This window comes from Camelus dromedarius, chromosome 1, assembly GCF_036321535.1.
Source record: "Camelus dromedarius isolate mCamDro1 chromosome 1, mCamDro1.pat, whole genome shotgun sequence".
Taxonomy (NCBI): Eukaryota; Metazoa; Chordata; class Mammalia; order Artiodactyla; family Camelidae; genus Camelus; species Camelus dromedarius.
This window is the reverse complement of record NC_087436.1, coordinates 121,877,034-121,897,856: the sequence shown is the minus strand read 5'-3', so window position 1 is coordinate 121,897,856 and position 20,823 is coordinate 121,877,034. Positions and strand designations below refer to the sequence as shown.

The window sequence follows — 20,823 nt, the reverse complement described above, 5'->3', positions numbered from 1 at the left end:
TTTTATATGTTGCAGTGGAGAATTACATTGGTTTCTAGTGTTAAACCAGTTAAGCACTGTGGTTGTGACACTATCTTATGTTGCTAGGTTCGGTTTGCTAATATTGTACGTATAGCCTTTGCCTCTGTTTTTGTGAGTAAGGTTGGACGTCTGTAGGTTTTCTTTAGCGGGATCTGGTATCAGGGTATTACTATCTTTACAGAGTGAGTCGGGCACCTTTTTTTTGTTCTCCAGAAGATTTTGTAAGATTGGAATTATTTCTTCCTTGAATGTTTGGCAGAGCTCTACAGTGCAGGTACTTACCCTAGAGTTTTAGTGGGTTTGGGTTATTACACTTTCAAGGAATTTGTTGATTGCATCTAACCTTTTCACCTTTATTGGCATAAACTTTCCATACTGTCCTGTGTTCTGTGGAATCGTCAGTGCTGTCTCTCTACGCTTCGGATGTTGGTTGTTTGTGTTTTCTGTTTTTTTAGATTAGGATCACCAGAGCTTTATTAGGCCTTTCAGGGAACCAACTTTTAGCTTTGTGGATCCTTTCTCTTGTAAATTTGTTTTCATTGTCTTTCTTTCTTTGAGTTTATTTTGCTGTTTTTCTAATTTTCATTGTCTCTTTTCCAAAAAATGCATTTAAGATATTATCTTTAGCTATATCCTACAAATTATTAGTATTTTACATTTAGTTCAACATAGTTATCAAACTTACATTTTTTAACATCCAAATATATGGGTGTTTTATTTTTGTTATTGATTCTTTGCGTTATTGGTCAGAAAATACACCCTGAACGTCAGTTCTTTGATAGTTGCTGGGACTGGCTTTGAGCCTGGCCTGCACCTGGTGGCTGGCCTTCACTAGGTAGCCTGCCCCCATGGTTCCTGCCTGAGCTTTGGTTTCTCTGTGGGGCTTTCAAAAGTAAGCTTACATTTTTAAGAATATTCTGTGCTTTTTTTTCCCCCTCTGGATTATCATCTTCCCTACATACCTCTTTGTTTTCGAATATGTATGTTTTATCTTGTTTGTGGTTGTTTTCAGTGGGAAAATTGATGGAAATGCTAGCCTGCCATTGATTGGAAATCTCTGCTTGTATTTTCCGCCCTTCTGCTTTCTTATCTAGTTTAATGGATAAGTTAAAACTTTCAGGCCACTTTTCATTAGTGTGTACAGTATACCAGTCTCTGCTCTGGCCAGAGGTGATGCAGTGACGGAAGAGACTCACCCCTCTCTCTAAGGAACTGAGTTTACAGGGGGAAGTTACTGAAATCGGTATTTGCTTGGATTATTTTCCTTCACTGAAATTCAAAAGATTGTTTCTTTTAAAGTCAGGTTGGTTTTCCTGGAGCCCTTTTTTTGTTTTGCTTCCATAGTGTACTGATGAATAGTACTATTTGTTTTATACTCTGTACCCTGCCTGGTTTTTCATTTATGGGACTCTTGAAACAGTCTGCGTGATCAAGCTTCCCTTGCAGGCAGGGACAGAGCCTGGTCCTTCCCTGGCTAGGAGTTGTAAAGGGCATATTAGGCACATGTGACTGCTAGAATGAGTGAACCAAGGTGGCTATATATGAGGAAGAGCCCAGACATCATATCCAGGAACTGGGAAAACGTGGAGCCTGACATGGATTGAGTACTTGACTAGGACGTTAATGTCAGCACGTCTTCCTGGTGCTCCTGGCACTGCTGCAGTGGTAGCAGTCTGCAGTTGTGTGACGTGTGCAGCTGCCAGAGCTCCAGAGCATCCTCAGTGGACACAGTGGTTGGAGATGGCCGTCTCTCCTTTGGACAGCGTGCGGTGCTCACTAGGAAGGTCATCTGGCGCACGCGGCCCTCTGACTCTGCTGGATGAGCTTTCTTGGAAACACCAGGAGGTCAGCTTGCCCTCCAAGGACCCCAGTGCTCCTGCTAAGTGGTTCTGCTCTGTCGTTTCACCCCAGCGCACTGTTGCAGCCCTAAGAGGCACCTAGAATGCCAGGTATTTTGTCCACTGGTAGAAGGGCTTGTGTTCCCCCACTGACCAGGAGCCTGCGACATGGGTGTCAGCAGTTGGAGGTGTTCTGAGGCTCACTTGTGCTTCAGAAGCGCCGAGGGCCTTTGGGTGACTGACCTGGAGTCGGCGTGCCCAGCAGTGAAGCAGGCAGTGCCGGTGCCTGCTGCGGGTCGTCCATTCTCCTCGTGTCTCCACTTGTCACTACTGCTGACCTCTGGTTTTCTCCATAGTCAGGAAAGGGGAGCCAGACCAAGGTGGGGTGGAACCAGTGGGCCTGAGCCTGGGCTGGTTTGTCGCAGTGTTGACTGGCCGCACACACCCGGGGCTGGGGAGTGGTTTGGTACTTTGCTTCTCTGAAGGGCTCTCCACCAGGTGTGAGGCTCGGTGCGTGCGTTCTTCCTGGTTCCCATCTGTTTACCTCTGTGGTCAACTTCCGAAGCCCTGAGGCTCCTCCCGCTTCTCTGTCTCTTGTTCAGGCAAGCATGGTGTGACCTGCAGGGCTACATCCATGGGGAAGGGCCATTCCAGAGCGCTTGCAGGCTCCTGCAGGGATTCTGGAATTTGATGTATTCAGTTGCTGGGTGGAGGGAACACCAGTGTTAGTATCTGTGTCCATCAGCGCTGAGGTGGTTCATGTCACGGGGGCGGTGTGGAGCTGGGGGGCCAGGCTTCTTTTCTGCCCTTTGGGCAAGAAGTCTCATCTCTGAGCTGTTCTTCCATTGAAGACGGGGACAGTCATCAGCAGTGGAGGTGGCTCCCTGGCCGCTGTGTGTATTCATTTACTGAGTGGTCAAGTGTGGAGCACCTGTGTGTGCCAGTAGCATCCTGGGCCTTGGGACGTCCCTGGGGGCTCTGTGTTTAGGTCCCTCCCTGAGCTCAGCCCTGCCAAGAGGTGAGCTGGGTCTCACAAGAACCTGTGGAGACGCGGTTGCCGCACACTGGTGCCTGGGGGCAGCGGCATCACCCTCCTTGCAGGCATGTCCACACCTGGTCAGGGGCCCGTCTTGGCAGAGGGAGGTAAAAGCCGCATTGGAGCTGAGAAGAGTTGGGGTCATCCCTGCCCACGTCAGAATTTCCTCCTGCTCCTGGCTGACTGTGAAGCTCGCCTCCCCTGGCCTTCGTGTGGACAGCACCTGCCAGCCCACGCTTTCCTTCCAGTAAGCATGGGCCCGATGACAATGTTGACTGCCCCCCAGTTTCACAGTCACCCTCTGGGCCCTCTGGGGGGAAGGGAGAGTGTCTTGGTAGGTTCTCATCTGCGAAATGAGAGTCTTACTCTCAGACCTGCTTTCCCCCTGGGATGGCTGTTGTATCTGTTGAGAGTTGAGGTTGGAAAACTGAATCCCTCTAGTTGTTTCGAGGCAGAAATGAGTTTTAACACATGGAGGAGTTGGTCCATGGTGTTGAGAAGGCTGGAGGAGCAGGTCTCTAGGAGTAAGTCCAGACATCTTAGCCTTGACCTGCCGTGGGAGCTGCTACCTCTGCCCCAGGCAGGAGGGCAGGAAGCAGGGGCACGAGAGGCCTGCCGGCCTCTGCCGTCTTAGCCTCCCTCCGTGAGCGCAGTCGTCTCGAAGTCTTGACTGAAAGTGAGGGGTGTGCAGCTCTCCATTTCACGTGGACGCTTGAGGTTGCTGTAGGGTTATGAACTGGCCTGATTTCAGTATTGTTGCGTCTAGGCAATAGGGAGGCCCCCCAAAGAGGGAGGGATTCGGGGATCAGCTGGTCTGTGGAGCAGTCAGTACACACATTTATCAGTTGAGTTCACCATCTTCTATAGGTGAGGTTCATGGTGCCCCAGAACAATTACAGCAGTAACATAAAAGGTCATTGACCACAAGTCGCCATGGCAAATATGATAATGAAAAACTGAAATGTGAGACTTGTCAAAAGGTGACGCAGACACAAAGTGAGCAAATGCTGCTAGGACATTGATGCTGATAGACTTGCTCAGCAGAGAGTTGCTACAAACCTTCAATTTTTAAGAAGCGCAGTGAAGCCAAGCCTGCCTGGGGCTGGGCAGTGGGCTCGTGGAGTTCTCATAGACCTTTTCTAGGGGCCTTGAGAACGCAGGCTCGAACTGATCCCAGTCCTTGGTGTGTGGCACTTTCATTAGTCCCTGCATGACCTAGTTTTGTTTGTTTAGTTGGTTAATTATTTTTAACCATGTATTAAGCACTGCGAACCCTCCTTACAATAAAGGCCCCCGTCTTTGGTGGTAGCCTACATGGAGTAAGGACCGGGAGCGTGTGTGGGGCTGGTCATGGGCTCTGTGGCCCCGGTGCCCTGTGGCATGGTCGTGATCTCACTTAGTCCTCACGACCACAGGGTGAGCTGTGGGCACCGGGGCCTCCGTTTTCAGAAGAGGAAGCTGGCAGCTCTCAGAGGGTGAGTACCTTCCCCAGGTCACACAACCAGCAGCTCCCAGAGACTCACTGAAAACCCAGGGCGGAAGCATAGGGTGTCAGCTGCTTGGAGGCTTTGCTGGAACCGGCACCTGTCCCACACTGGGGGTGGGGGGTGGGCTCCACTGCTGCCCCGAGGATTTTGCATCTGAAACATACTTCAGTTTTATTGTTTAAGAGTTTAAAAGAATATGGAATATTTTATGTCGAATTGATTGTGTCTTTTCGTTTCTCTCCTTTTTAATAGATTGTTGAAGGTGAGTGGTTGGTTTCCTCCCTTTTCCGTTGGGTTTGGGTAGAGAATGGATGTGGGTGAGGGTGCGGGGCTGTAGGCCTTGCCAGACCTAGAGGCGCGAGAACAGCGGGCAGGAACCCGCCTGCAGGGGTGCCGCCGTCTCCCCTGCCGTCAGTCCTCGGTGCTGAGCTGTAGTCCCCCTGATTTCGGAGACAGCGGACTGCTACAGACTGCCCCACAGCTCAGGCCATCTGCTCACGGCAGGGATCGGGGCTTCTGGGGAGATGGGAGGGTGGTCTTTCCCAGGCAGGAAGGAGGGTCGGTGGTGAGGGTGCGAGGGCTATGAGGCCCCTGCCCCTGAACATGGACTCATATCTTAGAAAGGAGGCGGCCAAGGAGGACCGCGAGGAGGCTGCGCCAGGACCAAGCTGACAGCTGCGTGGTGAGCAGCGATGAGGAGGAGCTGTCCAGGGACAGGGACGTGTACGTGACCACCCACACTCCTAGAAACGCCAGGGAAGAGGCAGCTACAGGACCCAGGTACCAGCCTGCCCGCTGCTCTGCTGCTGCTGTGCTGGGGACAAGCACTCTTGCCAGGAAGCCTCTGGAGATGTGGGACCCCCTTGTCCCCCTGGAGTGAGGATCTCCTTCCTTTGTCTCCATTCTTCAGTGGAAAGGTTGGGGCAGGAGGCAGGGTGTTAGAAATCCTGGACCTTCAGCAAGCGCTTTGAGCCCTTGGCTCAAGAAGGGCTTGTTGGAGCATCTGAGAGGCAAGTGGATTCAGAGCTGGGCTGAGCTGTTCCCACTGGGACCAGGGCCTGCCAGGTACTGGCAGGGTGGTTGTGAGTGGCTCCAGGCTGGTGGTGGGTCCCACTGCTGATGCAAAGAACAGACCCCCTGGCCCCAGCCTTCTGCGACAGGAGTGCTCGGAGGAAGTGGGTGCTAGGCGCAGCCCCTGCCCCAGACAGGGAGGCTGGAAGGGGGAGCGGGAGCACAAGTCGGGGTGGGGAGGACTTGTGACACTGGTGGTCTGCACCTTCTCTTCCTCCATCTCTCTCCTCCCCTTTCTCATAGCCACCCTGCCCCCATGGGGACAGCCAGCCTTGTAAGTCTCTCGGGTGCCTGTGCTAAGGCAGGGTCACAGGAGGCTCTTAAAAGGGGAGATGGGCTGGCTATACGAACCACTTAGAGTTAGTTGCTGAATGTTTGAGTTTGCTGAGGAACTGACATGAAGCACTGTGATTTTAGGCCGTCTGGTACTGTCAGTTGTCCAATCTGCATGGACGGGTACTCAGAGGTAAGCAAACCTAGCTGTGCCTTCCCTGATTCTGGTTTTCAAGCTGCTTCAGTGAAAGAATCAGATGAGAGCATCTTGTCATGAGGTGGGATTTGACATCACGCCTGGGCTGGCACAGGGCTAGTCACATGTCTGTGAAGGGGGGTGTGCCGTCTCCTCCTTGGGCCTTGCAGTCTTCAGCCCTGGCCCCTTTGTACTCTGGGCTGCCCCCTGCAAGCGCATCAGCCCGCTGCTCCCTGCCCAGCCTAAGTGGAAGCTGCTAGTGTTCACTGTGGCCCCTGGGGCTGTCGCTGCCGGGCTGGCTCCTGCCTCTGCTCTCAGCTTCACAGATGCCCCTCGTGCCTGCCTGGGCCTACAGAGCAGCACCCTTAACTCTCCAGACTGTCTCCCTGCCGTTTCCCTCCTGTTGCAGCCCTGGCCCTTCTCCCACTCACCTTCCTGGGGACGGGCAGGAGTGGCTTCTCTGGGGGCTCCTGCTGCTCGGGTAGGAACAGATGTGAAGGCTGTTCTTTTTTACCTTTTCTAGATTGTGCAGAATGGACGTCTCATTGTTTCTACAGAATGTGGCCACGTCTTCTGTAGCCAGTGCCTCCGCGATTCCCTTAAGAATGCTAACACTTGTCCAACTTGCAGGAAAAAGATCAACCACAAAAGATACCACCCCATTTATATATGAAGTGTTGGGAGCCGCTCAAGAGAGATGGATGGACAGACAGAGCCTGGCTGGTTTTTCCATGCGGCCTCACGTGGGTTATCTGCCTCCAGTTTCTTGAGCTCAAAAAGACTGTTTGAACATCAGCATCTGATATGTAAACTGCTCTTTTGTTTCCAGCCCCTCTTAGATCCTTTTGTTACCTCTAGTTTGATGCTGTGGAGCTGGAGCCTGGGCCCTCCCAGGCCAGGTCTCCAACTGCTCCTCTGGGTAGTCTGGTTCCAGGGTAGGAGAGAGGGAGTTAGGCACGTTGGAATTGAGAATCGTGGTTCCAGCCTCTTTCCAGAACCTGCACGTTTGCCAAGAAGTTTTCCCCATTTGTGAAGTTTGCCCCAGCTTCCTCCTGGCAGTACCGTTGAGGAGCCAGCCCTAGCTGGAGAGCAAGCAGGTCCACCCAGCTCTCCCAGGCGTGCCCCCTCATCTGAGGCGTCTGCCCACCGCGGTGACCAAGCCAGACAAAGTCCCTCCGGCCTGAGGATCCCAGGTGCACGCACAGCGCCGGGAAGACCAACCACTGGACTTCTCTTCCCGTGAGAGTCAGGTCACCCGTGACTCCACCTGCATTGATGTCAGGGATCCCTGCAGATCACAAGGACTCTGCAGGGCAATTCCCAGTTTCTTAAGAACGAAATGTGCAATAAAGCCCGTTCTTCACCTGCCTTTCAGCAGCCCAGGAGATGTAGCACTCCTAGTGTCCCTCAGAGGCCTCATGGCCTACGGAGCAGTGCCTGTCTCACCCCGTCCTGTTGTCCACCTGCTCTCAGGAACTTTACCCGTGCCTGAGTCCTTCACCTGGCCCAGGCCACGCGAGGTCAGTGGGGCAGGCATGTGGTTGGGTGTCCTCTCTCTTTTCTGATAAAAATCCACCCTGTGTTTACCACACGCCCCCTGGTCCTCAGTTCCCACTGCCTGACGTCTACTCAAGCAGACCCTGGGCGGTGATGGCGGTAATTGTGGCCTTATTAGCCGCCGATGTCCAAGCTGTTGCCCAAGTCATGGCCGCCCTGCGTTTCGAAGAGCTTGGGTACCACCTCCACCAATTGACATTCATTTCAGAAGCTGCTCTTCTGGCCCTTAGGCCGTGATCCTTTGGGCTTTGATCACTCTGTAGGGTTTGGTTGGCAAAGTACGGCGGCCTCTTCTCCCTAGGGGCCCGGGCAACAGCCTCTACTCAACTCCACAGGCGTGAGAGCCTCGGGTCCTCAAGGAGGCAGCAGGGTGGCCCAGGCCGCCCCTCGCAGTACAGGGCTTGGGGGTGGCTGGCTGGGGAGAGGCCTTGCAGTGCCCGCTGCCTCCCCCTCTGCACCCGTCCTTCCTCAGAGGGCTTCAGAGCAAACCAGCAGCCTTTTCATGTGAAACATCTTCGAGGTGGGAGAGGGGCCTCCTCTGGCTTTGCTAGCAATAACTGACCTTCAGTGTATCCTTCTGGAGGAGCAGAGACTCAGCACAGAATTCACTTTAAAGGGGGCTGAAGGAGTGTCCCTCCTCTGTGTGAAAAGGAAACTGTTTCACTCTTTACTCTGACTTTTTAAGCTGGCTCAGTGCCAGTTCGCTTGGTGAAAGTAGTAGTTTCTACTTGGCGTCGGGGCGGGCGGGGCACTGGTTCTCAGCAGAGTGGTGTGTGGCGTGTCCGCCCGTTGTCGGGCGCCGTTGCCGGTAGTTCCTTCTGGGCTCTGTGGGATGCTCTGTGTCACGTTCTGACAACACCCAGACTTCAGGAGCCAAGACAGCCACACAGCCGAAATCTCTTGCAGTTTATGCTTAAGGACAAATGGTTGATCATAAAAGTTGTATTCCTTCGTACTAAATTAAATTGGGAAAAAATGTTTAGTTTCTACTACTCAGACATTGCAAAATAGGAAGATTGACATGAAAAATCCCTTTCCCTTTCTCCGTGTACATAGTTTAAATCTTTCTTTGTTACATTTAAACTATATCCATGTATATCAGTCTGTTTTGGACTCCTGCTAGTGTTACATGTGGAAATAAAACCATTAATTTGAACTAGGTATCTTTTGCGTGCATTCATTTGCTCTTTGGATTTGATTTTCCCCCACTCTTGCCCAAGGTGTGTGATTCCTGTCTGCCTCGTGTTTAGGGTATTTTGTGTTAGTGTGTATGCAGGAAAGTTGCATGGTCAGCGGCTGACCCAGAAGCCCACAGGTAAGAGGTCATTCTTGGAGCAGAACCACAAGTTCAGGCCCTGGGCTCCCTAATCGAGCAGAATCTTAACCTCAGCCCTAAGAAGTGAGGTTGGCTCCTGCGGGGCTGTCTCCTTGGTTTGGCCAGTGCTGGCTCGGGAGGGGGGCTCTGAGCAGTGTGGACTGGGGTTGACCTGGGGTCCTGGCAGTGCAGTGCACCCCCCCGCCCCTGCCCCGGTCAGGGAGAGGGGCCCAGGAGTGCATGGTGTGCCTGTTAGCACTGGGGGAGCTGAGCAGAGGGAGAGGCCTTGGGACTCCCAGAGTGGGTGACAGCAGAGCTGGCTTTTGCTCATCCACCTTTTTTCTAGTCCTATCAAGTAGTCCCCAGAGATAGAAGAGGCTAGTGTGCTGGGTGCCTGGGGCCCAGAGGCCTGCCTTCCATTGGAGACCTCTAGAGACAAAACGCAGTTATTTGAATGCTTATTGCGCATTTGCCCTGCTCCTGGCACCATGCTTGGCTCCGGTGGGTATTGAGAAAGCCGACTATGTCGCTGCCCTCCAGGTCTGTACGTTCATGGAGGGAGGCCGTCCCCCAGGCCAGTGGAAAATCTAAACTGGCAAAGGGGCGGACAGGAAGGGACACTCAGCTGCACTCCGTGAGGTCTGACACTTGTCTGGACATGAAGGGAGGAAAGGGCCCTGAGTGTGGACCCCAGCCCCTGCCGCCTGTCATTGCCATAGAGAAATTAGTTTTTTTGCATGTTGTGTATCTGACATCCTTGCAAAGTCTCATTATAGTAAGAATCTGGGTTCTGTTGAATCTTTTACGTTCACAACCACATCATCTGCAGCGAACTGCCACTCATTCTTGGACCTTTCTCTCCCGGAACTTTCTGTTGTCTCCAGTACGCTACCACGCACCCACGGCGTTGTGGGGCATCTTTGTGTTTGAGCATTTTCGCCGAGACGCCTTTGCTGTAGGTGCCTGCTAGGTAACCAACAGGTAAGGAGCCCTGCGGTAGGGGTTTGTCTTTCATTTGTTTCGTTTTGTCACAGTGGATGTCTGACCTTACCAGTTCTTCTGCTTCTACTGAAAAATACGACTTTCCCCTTTAGATCAGTTACTGCAGTGTATTACAGCGCCTGACACTTTTCAGTGCACATCCAGCTTTGCGTTTCTAGGATAAGTCCACCTTGTATAGGAAGACAGAACACCGTGTCGATGCTCAGTTTAGGGTTTTTAAACATCCATGTTCACAGCTCCACTGACCTGTCGTTTTCTTACATTAACTCTGTCAGGTTACGCTTGGCTCCCTGCAGCAAGCCTAAGGCGCGTTCTCTCTCTGCCGTGGATTCTAATTAGCTGGTTCCCTGAGCGTGTGGTAGTGCTCAGCAATAAAACCTCTGAGCTAGTTTCAGGAACAAAAGATTCTGAAATGCTGATTAGATTTTTTTAAATGTTTGGGAATTGTTTACATTTAAGTCAGTTTGTTAAGTTACAAGTTTCTGGGAATTTGTATATTTCATCTCTTTACAAGTTTTTGGCATAAAGTTCAAAATATTCTCTTGTAAGCTAATTATCCCTGGTGGCATCTTTTAATCATTAACACTAATTTATACTCTCCCTTTTGTTTTTAATCAGTTTGTCAGATTTGTCAATTTCATATTCTATATATGTTAATTGCAGTGTTGAGTCTTTGTGGGTCTAGTTCTGAGGCCTTTTATCCCTGCTGGCTGTCACCAGTGATGACTTCCTTGTGTGTTCTGTGGATTTTTTCCTCCCTTACTTTGAACCCATGTAACTTGGTACCCTACCTGAAAGTTCTTTGAGACCCGGATTGAACAGGGTTTCCTCCTCCAGAAAGCATTTGCTTGCCCTTGCGTTTATGAGGTGCTTAAGGTTGTCACCGACTCAAAGCCGCTCTGTTTAGCTTTATACTGTGAAGTACAGCACACAAAAAAGCACACCTCACTAAATTACTTTAAAAGTACAGTTCAGTGAATTATCGTAAAGCGAATGCCCACAAAACATCTGACTGCAGTAAGAAACGACATTGCCAGCACCTTAGAAGCCCCTCCTTGTCCTCCCTCCCAGTCAGGACCCTTGCCTTTTCCTCCACAGTAATCGCTATTCTGACTTTTATGGAAATCACTCCTTTATAATTAAAGTTTAATCACCAAAGCACACAATCTTAATCACATAATTTACTTGGTCTGTTATTTGAACTTTAAGTAGATGGAATCACAATGTGTATTTTTTGGAGAGGCGTGGCTTCTATTGCTCAATATTAGATTAGTGGGATGCGTTCTCGTTGTGTAGTTTTCGTTGTGTAGTTTGTTCTTTTTCTTTCCGGTATAGTATATCCTTAGATGACGATGCTTCATTTTATCCATTCTTTCAGTCATTTAAGCTTTTTTGGCTATTAATAGCCAAACTGAACATTGTGTTTTGTGTTTGTCTCTTGGTACAATTTTGCTCACATACCTGTTGGACATACACCTAAGTGTGAAATTAATGGATTATAGAGAGTGAACATTCAGGAAAACTCACAAACATGTAGATATTAAACAACATACTTTTAAACAACCCAGCGGTTCAAAGGAAATTAGAAATTACCTTGAGAAGAACAAAAATGAAAACACAACGTCCAAAACTTAGGGAAGGCAGTGAGCAGTGCTCACAGGGATATTTACAGTTGCAGACGTCTACGTCAGAAGATCAAATCAACACCCTAATTGTTTGCCTTAAGGAACTAAAAAGAGCAAAGTAAACTCAAAGCTAGCAGAAGGGAAGCGATAAAGAACAAAGCAGAGAGATGAAGTTGAGGCTAGAAAACAATAGAGAAAACCAAGGACACCGGAAGTTGTTTCTTTGAGGAGGTCAACAAAATTGACAGACCTTCAGCTAGGCTGACTAAGCAAGAGGGAAGACTCAAACTACGAAAAACAATCAAAGAGGACATCACCGAACTTCTCAAAAATGAGAATTATAAAAGACTACTGTGAACACCTGCATGTCAGCAAATTAGACAACAGATGAGATGGACAAGTTCCTAGAAATACTAACCAAAACCGACTCCAGGACAGATAGAAAGTATGAGTAGACCTATAAAAATGAGGTTGAAACTGTGCAGAACCCCAGCGGAGAGAAGCCCGGAACCAGATGGCTTCATGGAGAGAGTCTAGCAAATGTGTTAAAAAAAAAAAAAAAAAGAATCTTTTTCAAATTCTTCCAAAAAATTCAAGAGGAAGAGGAAACACTTCTAACTCATTTTGTGAAGTCAGTAATGTCCTGATACTGAAGCCACACAAAGACACTACAGGAAAAGGAAACGGCAGAGTAAATATCTCGTGAATACAGATGCAAAAATCTTCGACGAAGTGCTCGCGCCCTGGATTTGGCAGCATGTCGAAAGGGTTACACAGTGACTGGTGTTTTTTCAGGACTGCAAGAGTGGCTCAACCTATGAAAATCAGTACACCACATTAGTAGAAATAAACACATGATCATCTCAACTGATGCAAAAAAAGCTTTTGACAAAATCCAGCATCCTTTCATGGAAAAAAAAAAAAGCATTCAGCAGGCCAGGAATAGAAGAAGAGTGCCTCAGCATCACAGAAGCCACGTATGAAAAGCCTGTAGTTAACATGCTCAGTGCAGAGGGACACAGCTGTTCCCCAAGGTCAGGAACGAGACACTCACCTTCATCACTTACATTCAGCATAGTTCTGGAAGCGCTAGCCAGAGCAATCAGGCGAGAAAGAAAGGCAAGATACCCAAGTTAGAAACAAGGAGAAGCATCTGCAGGTGACCCCTGGGTAATCCACAGCACACTCACAGTTACAGGGTACAGATTCACAAATCGGTTGTATTTCTATACACCATCAACAATCTGAAAGGGAAATTAAGAAAATTCCATTTTCAATAGCATCAGAAAGAATAAATTAGGAATAAATTTAACCAAGTAGGCGCAAAATGTGTACACTGAGACATTGGTGAAAGAACCGTCACCACAAAACACGTAAACCTAAATAAGCAGGCATCCCATACTCATGGTTTGGAAGACTTAGCACTGGTAAGATGGCAGTGCTGCCTAAAGCAGTGCAGTCCCTCCCAGACTCCAGCCCCAATGGCAATTTCTATAGAAATGGAAAAACCCATCTTAAAATTCGTGTGGGATTCCCAGGGACCCAGGACAGCCAAAACAACCTTGAAAACGACTCACTTCCCAGTTAGAAAACTTCTCATAAGGGAACAGGGATCAAAAGTGTGGTGCTGGCACGGGGACAGACATACAAACCAATGGAATAAGATTGAGAGCCCAGAAATAAACCGTCACTTCTGTGGCCAAATGATTTTCACAAGGTTTCAAAACCATTCAGTGGAGAAAGAAAGGTCTCTCCAACAACTGGTGCTTGGATAATTGGATATTCATATGCCAAAGAATTCAACCATTTATAAGAATTAATGAAAAATGGATCAAAGTTCTAAATTTAAGAGCTACAACTATAAAATTCTTATAAGAAAACACAGACATGATTATTCATGACTTTGGATTTGGCAGTGGCTTCTTCAATATGACAACAAAAATATGGGCAACAAAAGGAAAAATAAATTTGACTTCATTAAAATTACAACTTTTTGTGCATCAAAGGACACTATCAGGAGAATGAAAAGACAACCCACCTACAGAATGGGAGAAAATATTTGCAAGTCTTCTATCTGATAAGGAACTAATAACCAGAATATAAAGTGCTCCTATAACTCAACAAGAACAAAAGTCAGACAGCCCAACTTAAAAATTCCCAAAACCTACGGAATGGGAGAAAATATTTGCAAAAGGTAAAAATTGGCAAAGGACTGAAGTAGATGTTTTTCCAAAGAAGATATACAAGTGACCGATAAGCACGCGCAGGGGACACAGCAGATTAGCCACGAGTGAAACGTGTGTCAAAACCACAGGGAGACACCACTTCACACCCCTTAGAAAGGGCCGTTACCAACAACAGGACGCGCGTGTTGGCGAGGACGCGCAGAAAGAAACTGGAACACTTGTGCATTGCCGGTAGAAATATAAAACGCCCAAGTGCTCTAGAAGACAGTTTAGTGGGTCCTCAAAAGGTTCTATATAGAATTACCATATGATCTAGCAATTTCACTCCAGATAGATACCCCAAATAACTGAAAGCAGGGCCTCAGACAGGTAACTTGTACACCACGGTTCATAGCAACGTTGTTCACAACAGCCGAAGGGAGAAACAACCCAAACGCCTTCCAGCAGACGAACAGATAAGACATGGCGTGGCATATGCACACAGTGGGTTATTACTCAGCCTGAAGAAGGAAAGACATTCTGGCACATACTTACCACATGGGTGAACCCTGATAACACACGAAGTGAAATAAGCTAGACATCAAAGTACAAATATTGTATGATTCCACTTAACATGAGGTACCTACAATAGGCAAACTCATAGAAACAAAGTAGACTAGAGGTTAACGGGGCCTGGGAGTAGAAGGGAAAAGGACGTATTGTTTGATGGGCACCGAGTATCTGGGATGGTGAAACATTCTGGAAATGGATAGTGGTGATGGCTGGACAGCACTGTGAATGTAGCTAATGCCAACTGAATTGTACACTTGAAAAAGATTAAAATGGTGAATTCTGCATTATATATATATATTTGCCACAATTTTTAAAAATTAAAAAAGCTGGCATAAAATAATCATATCTATATCTAGATATAAAATCTTATATATATTTCATTTATATACATTTGGTCTTTATTCCTTTCTTCATTTCCATCTGGAGCAATTTTCCTATTGCCCAGAAAACTTCCTTTGGGAGGTTGGGTACAGCTCAGTGGTAGAGTGCATGCCTAGCATGCTCGAGGTCCTGGGTTCAATCCTTAGTACCTCCATTTAAAATAAATAAATTACCTGCCCCCCAAAACAAAACAAAACAAAAAACAAAGAACCTTCTTTAGTATTTCTTTTAGTGAATTCCTGCTGGCAATAAATTCTATTTTTGTTTATCTGAAAATGCCATTATTTTACCTTCATTCTTGCATGATATTTTTGTTTCTAAGTAAAAAAAATACAGGTTGCTGTCTAATATGGTTGTCGTAAGTCGCGTGTCTGTTGAGTACTCAGAACACAGTGACTCCAAACGTGGAGAGCCTGGAAGTGTAAATAGGACACAGGATTCTGAAAACTTAGTATAAAAAAAGTGTTAATAATTGTGTATTGATTACATGTTTTAGTCATGATGTTTCGAATATGTTGTGTTAAATAAAACATTAAGATTTTTTAAAATTAGAAGTTGGCAGTTTTTTCCTTAATTACTCTGTCATTCGATCGCTCCCTAGCTTCATTGCTGTTGCAGTCGGCTGTCACGTACCTCTGGAGACAGGAAAATCTTCTTTGACTTTTTGTCTTTGTCTGTGTTTTCAGCAGCGGGGCAGTGACGTGCTTACCCTTCGGTGTGGTCTGTTTGCCGTTTCATGGAGAGACCTGGAACTGTGGGTAAATATCAGTTCTGGAGAATCTGCTTCGGGGGCCTTCTCTCCCCTTGCCTTTGGGACACCAGTTGCGTGCATTTAAACTTTGAGCTGTGTCATCTGTTTTCTGTTCTCTTCGCTGTTTTATCAGTTTTTTTCTCTCTGTGCTAGTTGTTTTATATTGAATTTTCTTCTAATTATTAATCCTTTCATGTACTATGTCTCACCTATTAATTTATTGAAGTCTTAATTTCAGTTACTTTATTTTTCAGTTCTAGTTAATCTTCTTATAGATTTCAATTCTTGGGTGAAATTCTCCATTCTTTCATCTGTTTTTTACATCTTTTTCTCTTTTCTTAAACATATTAACTACTGTTACAATATATCTTTGTCTACTAACTCCAATATGTGACTCACCTATGGGCTTTTGTAGCCTTCTGCTTTTTTATTTTCTGTAAAATGGCCCTGTGTCTTGACCTGCCTACAAAATTTTAACTGAAAGCTGACTTGTGTATAGAAGATTGCAGAGGCTACAGACGATATCTTCCTCTGCCCCGCAAGTGGAGCCGGTGCTCCTCACCTTAATCTGGTCTAAACTACGTGAAGGCTGCGTTGCTGGCGGGTAGGGTTCTGTCCACCGCGGGTTCACTCCCCACCCTTAGGACACCATTAAGGGCTTCGCACTGAGCACCGGAGTTCCTGACCCTGGTGAGTCCTACCTCAGTTATAAGATGAAGGGGACTTAACAGCCTTTGTGAGAAATACATCTACTGGAATTTTAGGGGTTTTCTGTTACTATGTTAGTCTGTTTACCTGAAAAAGATAATTTGAATGTCCAAAATTGGGTTTTTTTGTCTCCATACATGATCGACAGTTTGGCTGACTATACAATTCTACCTTGTATGTGATTTTCTTTCAGAATTGTAAAGGGCTCCTCCACTACTTGGCACTGAACGTCATGAGCGTTATTGCTCAGTGAGATTCGTGTTCCTGCCTTTTTTTTTTTTTTTAAATGTGATTTCCTTTTTTCTCTCTGAATGTTTTAGGCTGTTTACCTCTGGTTCCCTCCAGTCAGTCACCATCATTGGTGGACTCTTTCAATCTGGACATTCAAGTCCTTACTTCTGATAAATTGTATTTCTTTCAAAAGTTACTTCCCTCTATTTTTTCCCCTAGAGTTCGTATTGGAAAGTAGTTGGACCTCATGGACTGAGATTTTAAGTCTCATTTCTCTCTGATTTTCTGTGTCTTTTTGTTCTACTTACTGAATAATTTCCTTAACTTTATCTTGCAACCCTTCTATTGAATTTCTTTTACAATTTTGGCTGTATTTTTAATTTCAAGACTCCTTTCTTAAACGTCCCTGAGGCTATTAGCAGTTTTTGAGAAATATTTTGATTCCTTCCATTAACAGCTTCTTTGCCTGCTCCCCTTCACACACACGTTTTTATATCTGCACTTGAGCCATTTCTTAAATGACTGGTGATCCTTGACTTTTCCTTCATGTCTACAAGTGACATGCTTAGAGGCTGATCAGAAGCTCCACAGAGCAGAGCTTCTGACCTGAGGGCTTCAATTTTGGGTGCACATGAACAGCTGCCTGACTCTTTGGGATCCCAAACATGAATATGGCCATATCCATTCTCACACTGTAGTTTCTGCAGAGAATTCTCTGTGCTCTGCTAGGGTGGCGTGGGTTGGGGAAGCCCGCTGCTGGAGTTTTGCTTGGGGCTGCTTGGGGCATGGAAATGGCTTGAGAAGGGGTGTCCAACTGTCATTTCTGCAGACTTAACAAAGTCAGAAATTAGAAAAGGCTATCTAGGTTCATTATTATGTAATGCTCACTGGTTATGAATTGTGAGATCATGAACTTACCTGATTTTTCTTATACAATTGCCTTGTTACCAGTACGTATTCATATCTTGATTAATATTTACTGCACATGAAAGTGATAAAACTTCACTTTTACAGAAACACCCAGCATATGCCACCCTTCCCTGAAGGTGGTTCTGAGAGCCTTCCAGGACCACGAGGTGCTTGGAGTGGCATCTCCATGCCTGACTCCTTCCCTCCCTATGACGGCTGTGCTCCCGCGAGACTGAGCTGCCGTCACTGTTACGAGGATACAAAGACCTTTCTGGCCCTAAGTCCTGAATCTCCCTTGTGACGGTTATTTTAGGTCAACTTGGCTGGGCCATAGGGCGGCCAGACATTCGGTCAAACATGACTCTGGATGTGTCTGCTGAGGGTGTTTCCGGGTGAGATTAGCCCTGGAATCGGTGGACTGAGTGAAGCAGGCTGCCCTCCCCATCCAAGCAGTTGAAGGCCTGAATAGAACAAAAAGACGACAACTGCTGCCTGAGTGCCTCCAAGCTGAATCAGTTATTTTTTTCCTACCTTTGGACTCAAACTGAAACAGCTCTTCTTGGGTCTCAAGCCTGCTGACTTTGGCCTAGAACAACACCATCAGCCCTCCGGGGTCTCAGGCCCACGGACTTGCACTACACCACGGGCTCTCTGAGGTTTCCAGCTTGCTGACTGCAGGTCTTGGGACGTGTCAGCTTCCGTCACTGTGTGAGCCAGGTCCTTCAAATAAATAGGTATATATCTTTATCTACCTATCTATCTATATAAATCTATAGATAGATAGATAGATAGATATCTCCTATTGGAGCTGTTTCTCTGGAGAACACTAACACATTCCTCAAGGGGGTGAAAATTGACTCTTAAGGGGAGAAACAGACCTGTAGATACTACAATGGTTTGTGGCCCTCCAAAGTTCAACCCTGCCAGACAAAATCTTATTCCTTAGTATTCTCTCCTTAATTTCTTACTAATTTTTCCTTAGGAGATGATGAAAAGCAAAGGTTGGGAACCACTGCTTTATGCCTTTTCTTCCTAATTCTGTCTGCTAGGAGCACCCTCTCCACACCCTGTGAGGCTGTCGTAAGTGTCCCGGCCTCTAATCTTGCTCCCCTGATATCCACTCTCAACATAACAGCCAGGGTTTTCTCAAAAATGTACAACCTGCCATGAAAGTCCCTACTCAAAACCCTCCAGGGCTCCCAGCTGCATTTAGAATAGAACCCAACATACATGGAGGATGTGGCTTCTGCCACTTCCATTTGCTCCAGTTGTGACGGCTGCTGTTGGTTCCTGGGATTTGCTGAGCTTTCCCCTGCTCCAGGGTCTTGAATTTCTGAAAGTTCTTTGCTCTGACAGTGACTGGCTCTGGCTCACCTCTTCAGAGAGGGTTCCCCTGTCTCCAGCCACCCGAGGAACTCCCGATCGATTCACGATGTGCTCTGCTGGAACCCAAAAGTCTCACTGCAGCCACACTTGAGTTGAAATCTGGGCTCTGCCTCTGACTATCTGGGTGAGTCTGGGCAAAGCCCTCACCAAGTACAAACGTACAGTTTCTCACCTGTTGGCTGTTGGTGCCTATCTTGAGAATGGTTGTGTGGATTAAATGAGATGATTTAGCAGCAGGCAGAGGGCTGGTGCATAATTGGTTGACAAGTGGTCATGATTACGTCATTCATCCATCCAGCAAATACTGGTATGCGCCCAGCCCTTGCCTGGCAGGAGCTGGGGTTCAGAGGTGCAGGAGGTAGACACTGCCATGTTTTATCCCCTGACTTCATGTTTCTGGGGATACTGGTGAATACCAAGAATCCCAGTCCAGCACAATGTGCTCTGACAAGAGAAAGCACAGGGGCTGCGGGAGCAGGGAGTGTCTGACTCAGCCTGTGTGGGGAGGGAGGCAGCCCAAAACACTGCCCACCCAGGGGGGTGCCAGGACAGGCATCCCAACCCACCCTCTCAAACTCCACCTTCAGCAGCAGGGTCATTCAAAGTCCTCCAGGAGGGGTGACAGGTCTTTATTCCGCCCACACAACGTGGAGTCTGAAAGCCTTTAAGCAGAGGGTTGATCTGATCATATTCGCTCATCCGTTTGCGGCATGAAGAACGGGTCAGAGGATTAGAAGGCGGCGGCTGCAGCGGGGGGCAAGAGTGACGGTGAGGCAGTGAGACCTGGCAGACCCAGAGCTAACGGTTGTGGGGCCCAGGAAAGAGTGCAAATAGAGGCGCTCATACCATACATCCTAGTGCCGATCTCCTCTGCATCTCTGCCCGGTAGTCAGTCATGAAACCAAAGACGGGAAAACACATCTTTTATGCCTCAATGTATGTGATGGGTGAGGCCCTCTGGAGTGCAGGGCCCAGGCAAGGCACCCCTGTGGTCCAGATCTAAGGGCAGAACTGTACCTGGGGCTTGCTGATGACGGGCAAAGCGCCCAGCAAGGAGGAAGGTCCGGGCGCAGCAGCCCCGCTGGAAGGCCTGGGAGGGTCTGACGGGGTTCGCGGTGGGTGAATGAGAGGTTGTGAGAAATGGCTGGACGCCCCCGGGACCTTGCAGGGTCGCAAGGCACCAGGAGCCCAGGCGACGGCTGCAGGGGGCCGCAGGGAGAGAGCGAGTTTGGAAGGGCGCCTCTAGGGCAGGCGTTCCAAGCTACAGGCCAGGTGTGCCGGCCTGCAGCCGCCCCATCGCCCAGGGCGGACCCCGACCCGGCGACGGCCGGGCCCAGAGCCCTCCGGAACCCGCCCAGCCTACGAGGCGGGTCATCCTCGTCCCACGGAGTCACCTGGACCCGGGCGAGGGGCCAGGCCCAAGGTCACAGAGCCAGCTAGCGGAGGAGGCGGATTCGAACCCGGAGCCGGGCCAAGGTCACCGGGCCTCTTCTAGCGGGCCAGAGCCGCGGCGGCCGCCTGGCTCATCCTGGGGGCCGGGCCGAGCTGCGGACCCGGCGGTAGGGGCGCAAGGCGCGTGGGCGTCTGGGAGCCTGTCAAAGAGGCGGAACTCCTCGCCGCCAGCCTTGTAGTTCGCGCACTGTGAGCGACGCGGCTCTGCGCGGGCCGGACCCCTCCGCCCGACTACAACTCCCAGAAGGCCGCGCGCAGCGGGAGGGGAAGTGCGGAGCGAGCGCGGGGTGACATCATCCCCGCATCCTTCTCCCCAACTCGAGCCCCTCGCGGCGTTCGGGCGTACGGACGCGCGCGGCCTGAAGGGAATCGTGGTCCCCACGCTTGGCGCCTCCAGCGGCGGCGCCGGCGTGCAGACTCCAGGTCCCGGCGTGCCCTGCGCGCCGGCGTACGTTAACGGCGGGAGGGGCTGGCGCGGCAGAGGGGGAGCGGCGCAAGGGAGGGCGGAGTAAGGCGGGGGGGGAGGGCGCCCACACCCCTCCCCCTCCCTGCCGCTCCTTCCCCCTCCCCCGACGTAAACTGGGATCCCTTTCCCCTTGTGTCCGCCATATTGGACTCTAACTCTGGTCAGCGGCGGCGCCGGGCCCGGTGGACTCGCCGTTGCTCCCACCCAGCGGCCGCCCCGCAGCTCCTGCCCGCCCGGCCCTCCCCGCCCGGAGGCGACCCCGCGCAGCGCCCCCCGCCCGCGGCCGGCCGGAGCGCCCCGCCGCCGCCTCAGCCTCCCCGCCTTCCCCGCCCTCCGCCGCCGCCCGCGGCCCCGCGCCCGCTCCGCGCCTTACCCGCCCG

At 49.2% G+C, this 20,823-nt stretch overlaps 1 protein-coding gene and 1 long non-coding RNA gene across 8 annotated transcripts in view; one reads left to right on the top strand and one right to left on the bottom strand.

Moving 5' to 3' along the window:
- The window catches only part of RNF4 (ring finger protein 4), a 28,999-nt gene extending 20,359 nt beyond the window's left edge, over positions 1 to 8,640 (top strand). For all 4 annotated transcript variants that reach the window (XM_031438752.2, XM_064488698.1, XM_064488704.1 and 1 more), the window contains 4 exons: positions 4,635 to 4,644; positions 5,003 to 5,162; positions 5,871 to 5,919; positions 6,446 to 8,640. In XM_031438752.2, coding sequence (XP_031294612.1) covers positions 4,635 to 4,644; positions 5,003 to 5,162; positions 5,871 to 5,919; positions 6,446 to 6,595 — 369 coding nt within the window. In that variant the 3' untranslated portion in view covers positions 6,596 to 8,640. The remainder of the gene's footprint in view (positions 1 to 4,634; positions 4,645 to 5,002; positions 5,163 to 5,870; positions 5,920 to 6,445) is intronic.
- A 2,324-nt stretch (positions 8,641 to 10,964) lies between these two features.
- Positions 10,965 to 20,231, bottom strand: LOC116148691 (uncharacterized). Of its 4 annotated transcripts, none has more exons than XR_010382155.1 (3): positions 19,372 to 20,231; positions 17,671 to 19,269; positions 10,965 to 15,292 (listed from the first exon to the last, which is right to left on the bottom strand). It is a non-coding gene; the product is annotated as an uncharacterized LOC116148691 (long non-coding RNA). The 4 variants fall into 4 exon arrangements; XR_010382150.1 differs by having other exon boundaries at positions 10,965 to 17,859; positions 18,370 to 19,269; XR_010382153.1 differs by having other exon boundaries at positions 10,965 to 18,578; positions 18,698 to 19,269.
- Positions 20,232 to 20,823: the final 592 nt, after the last annotated feature.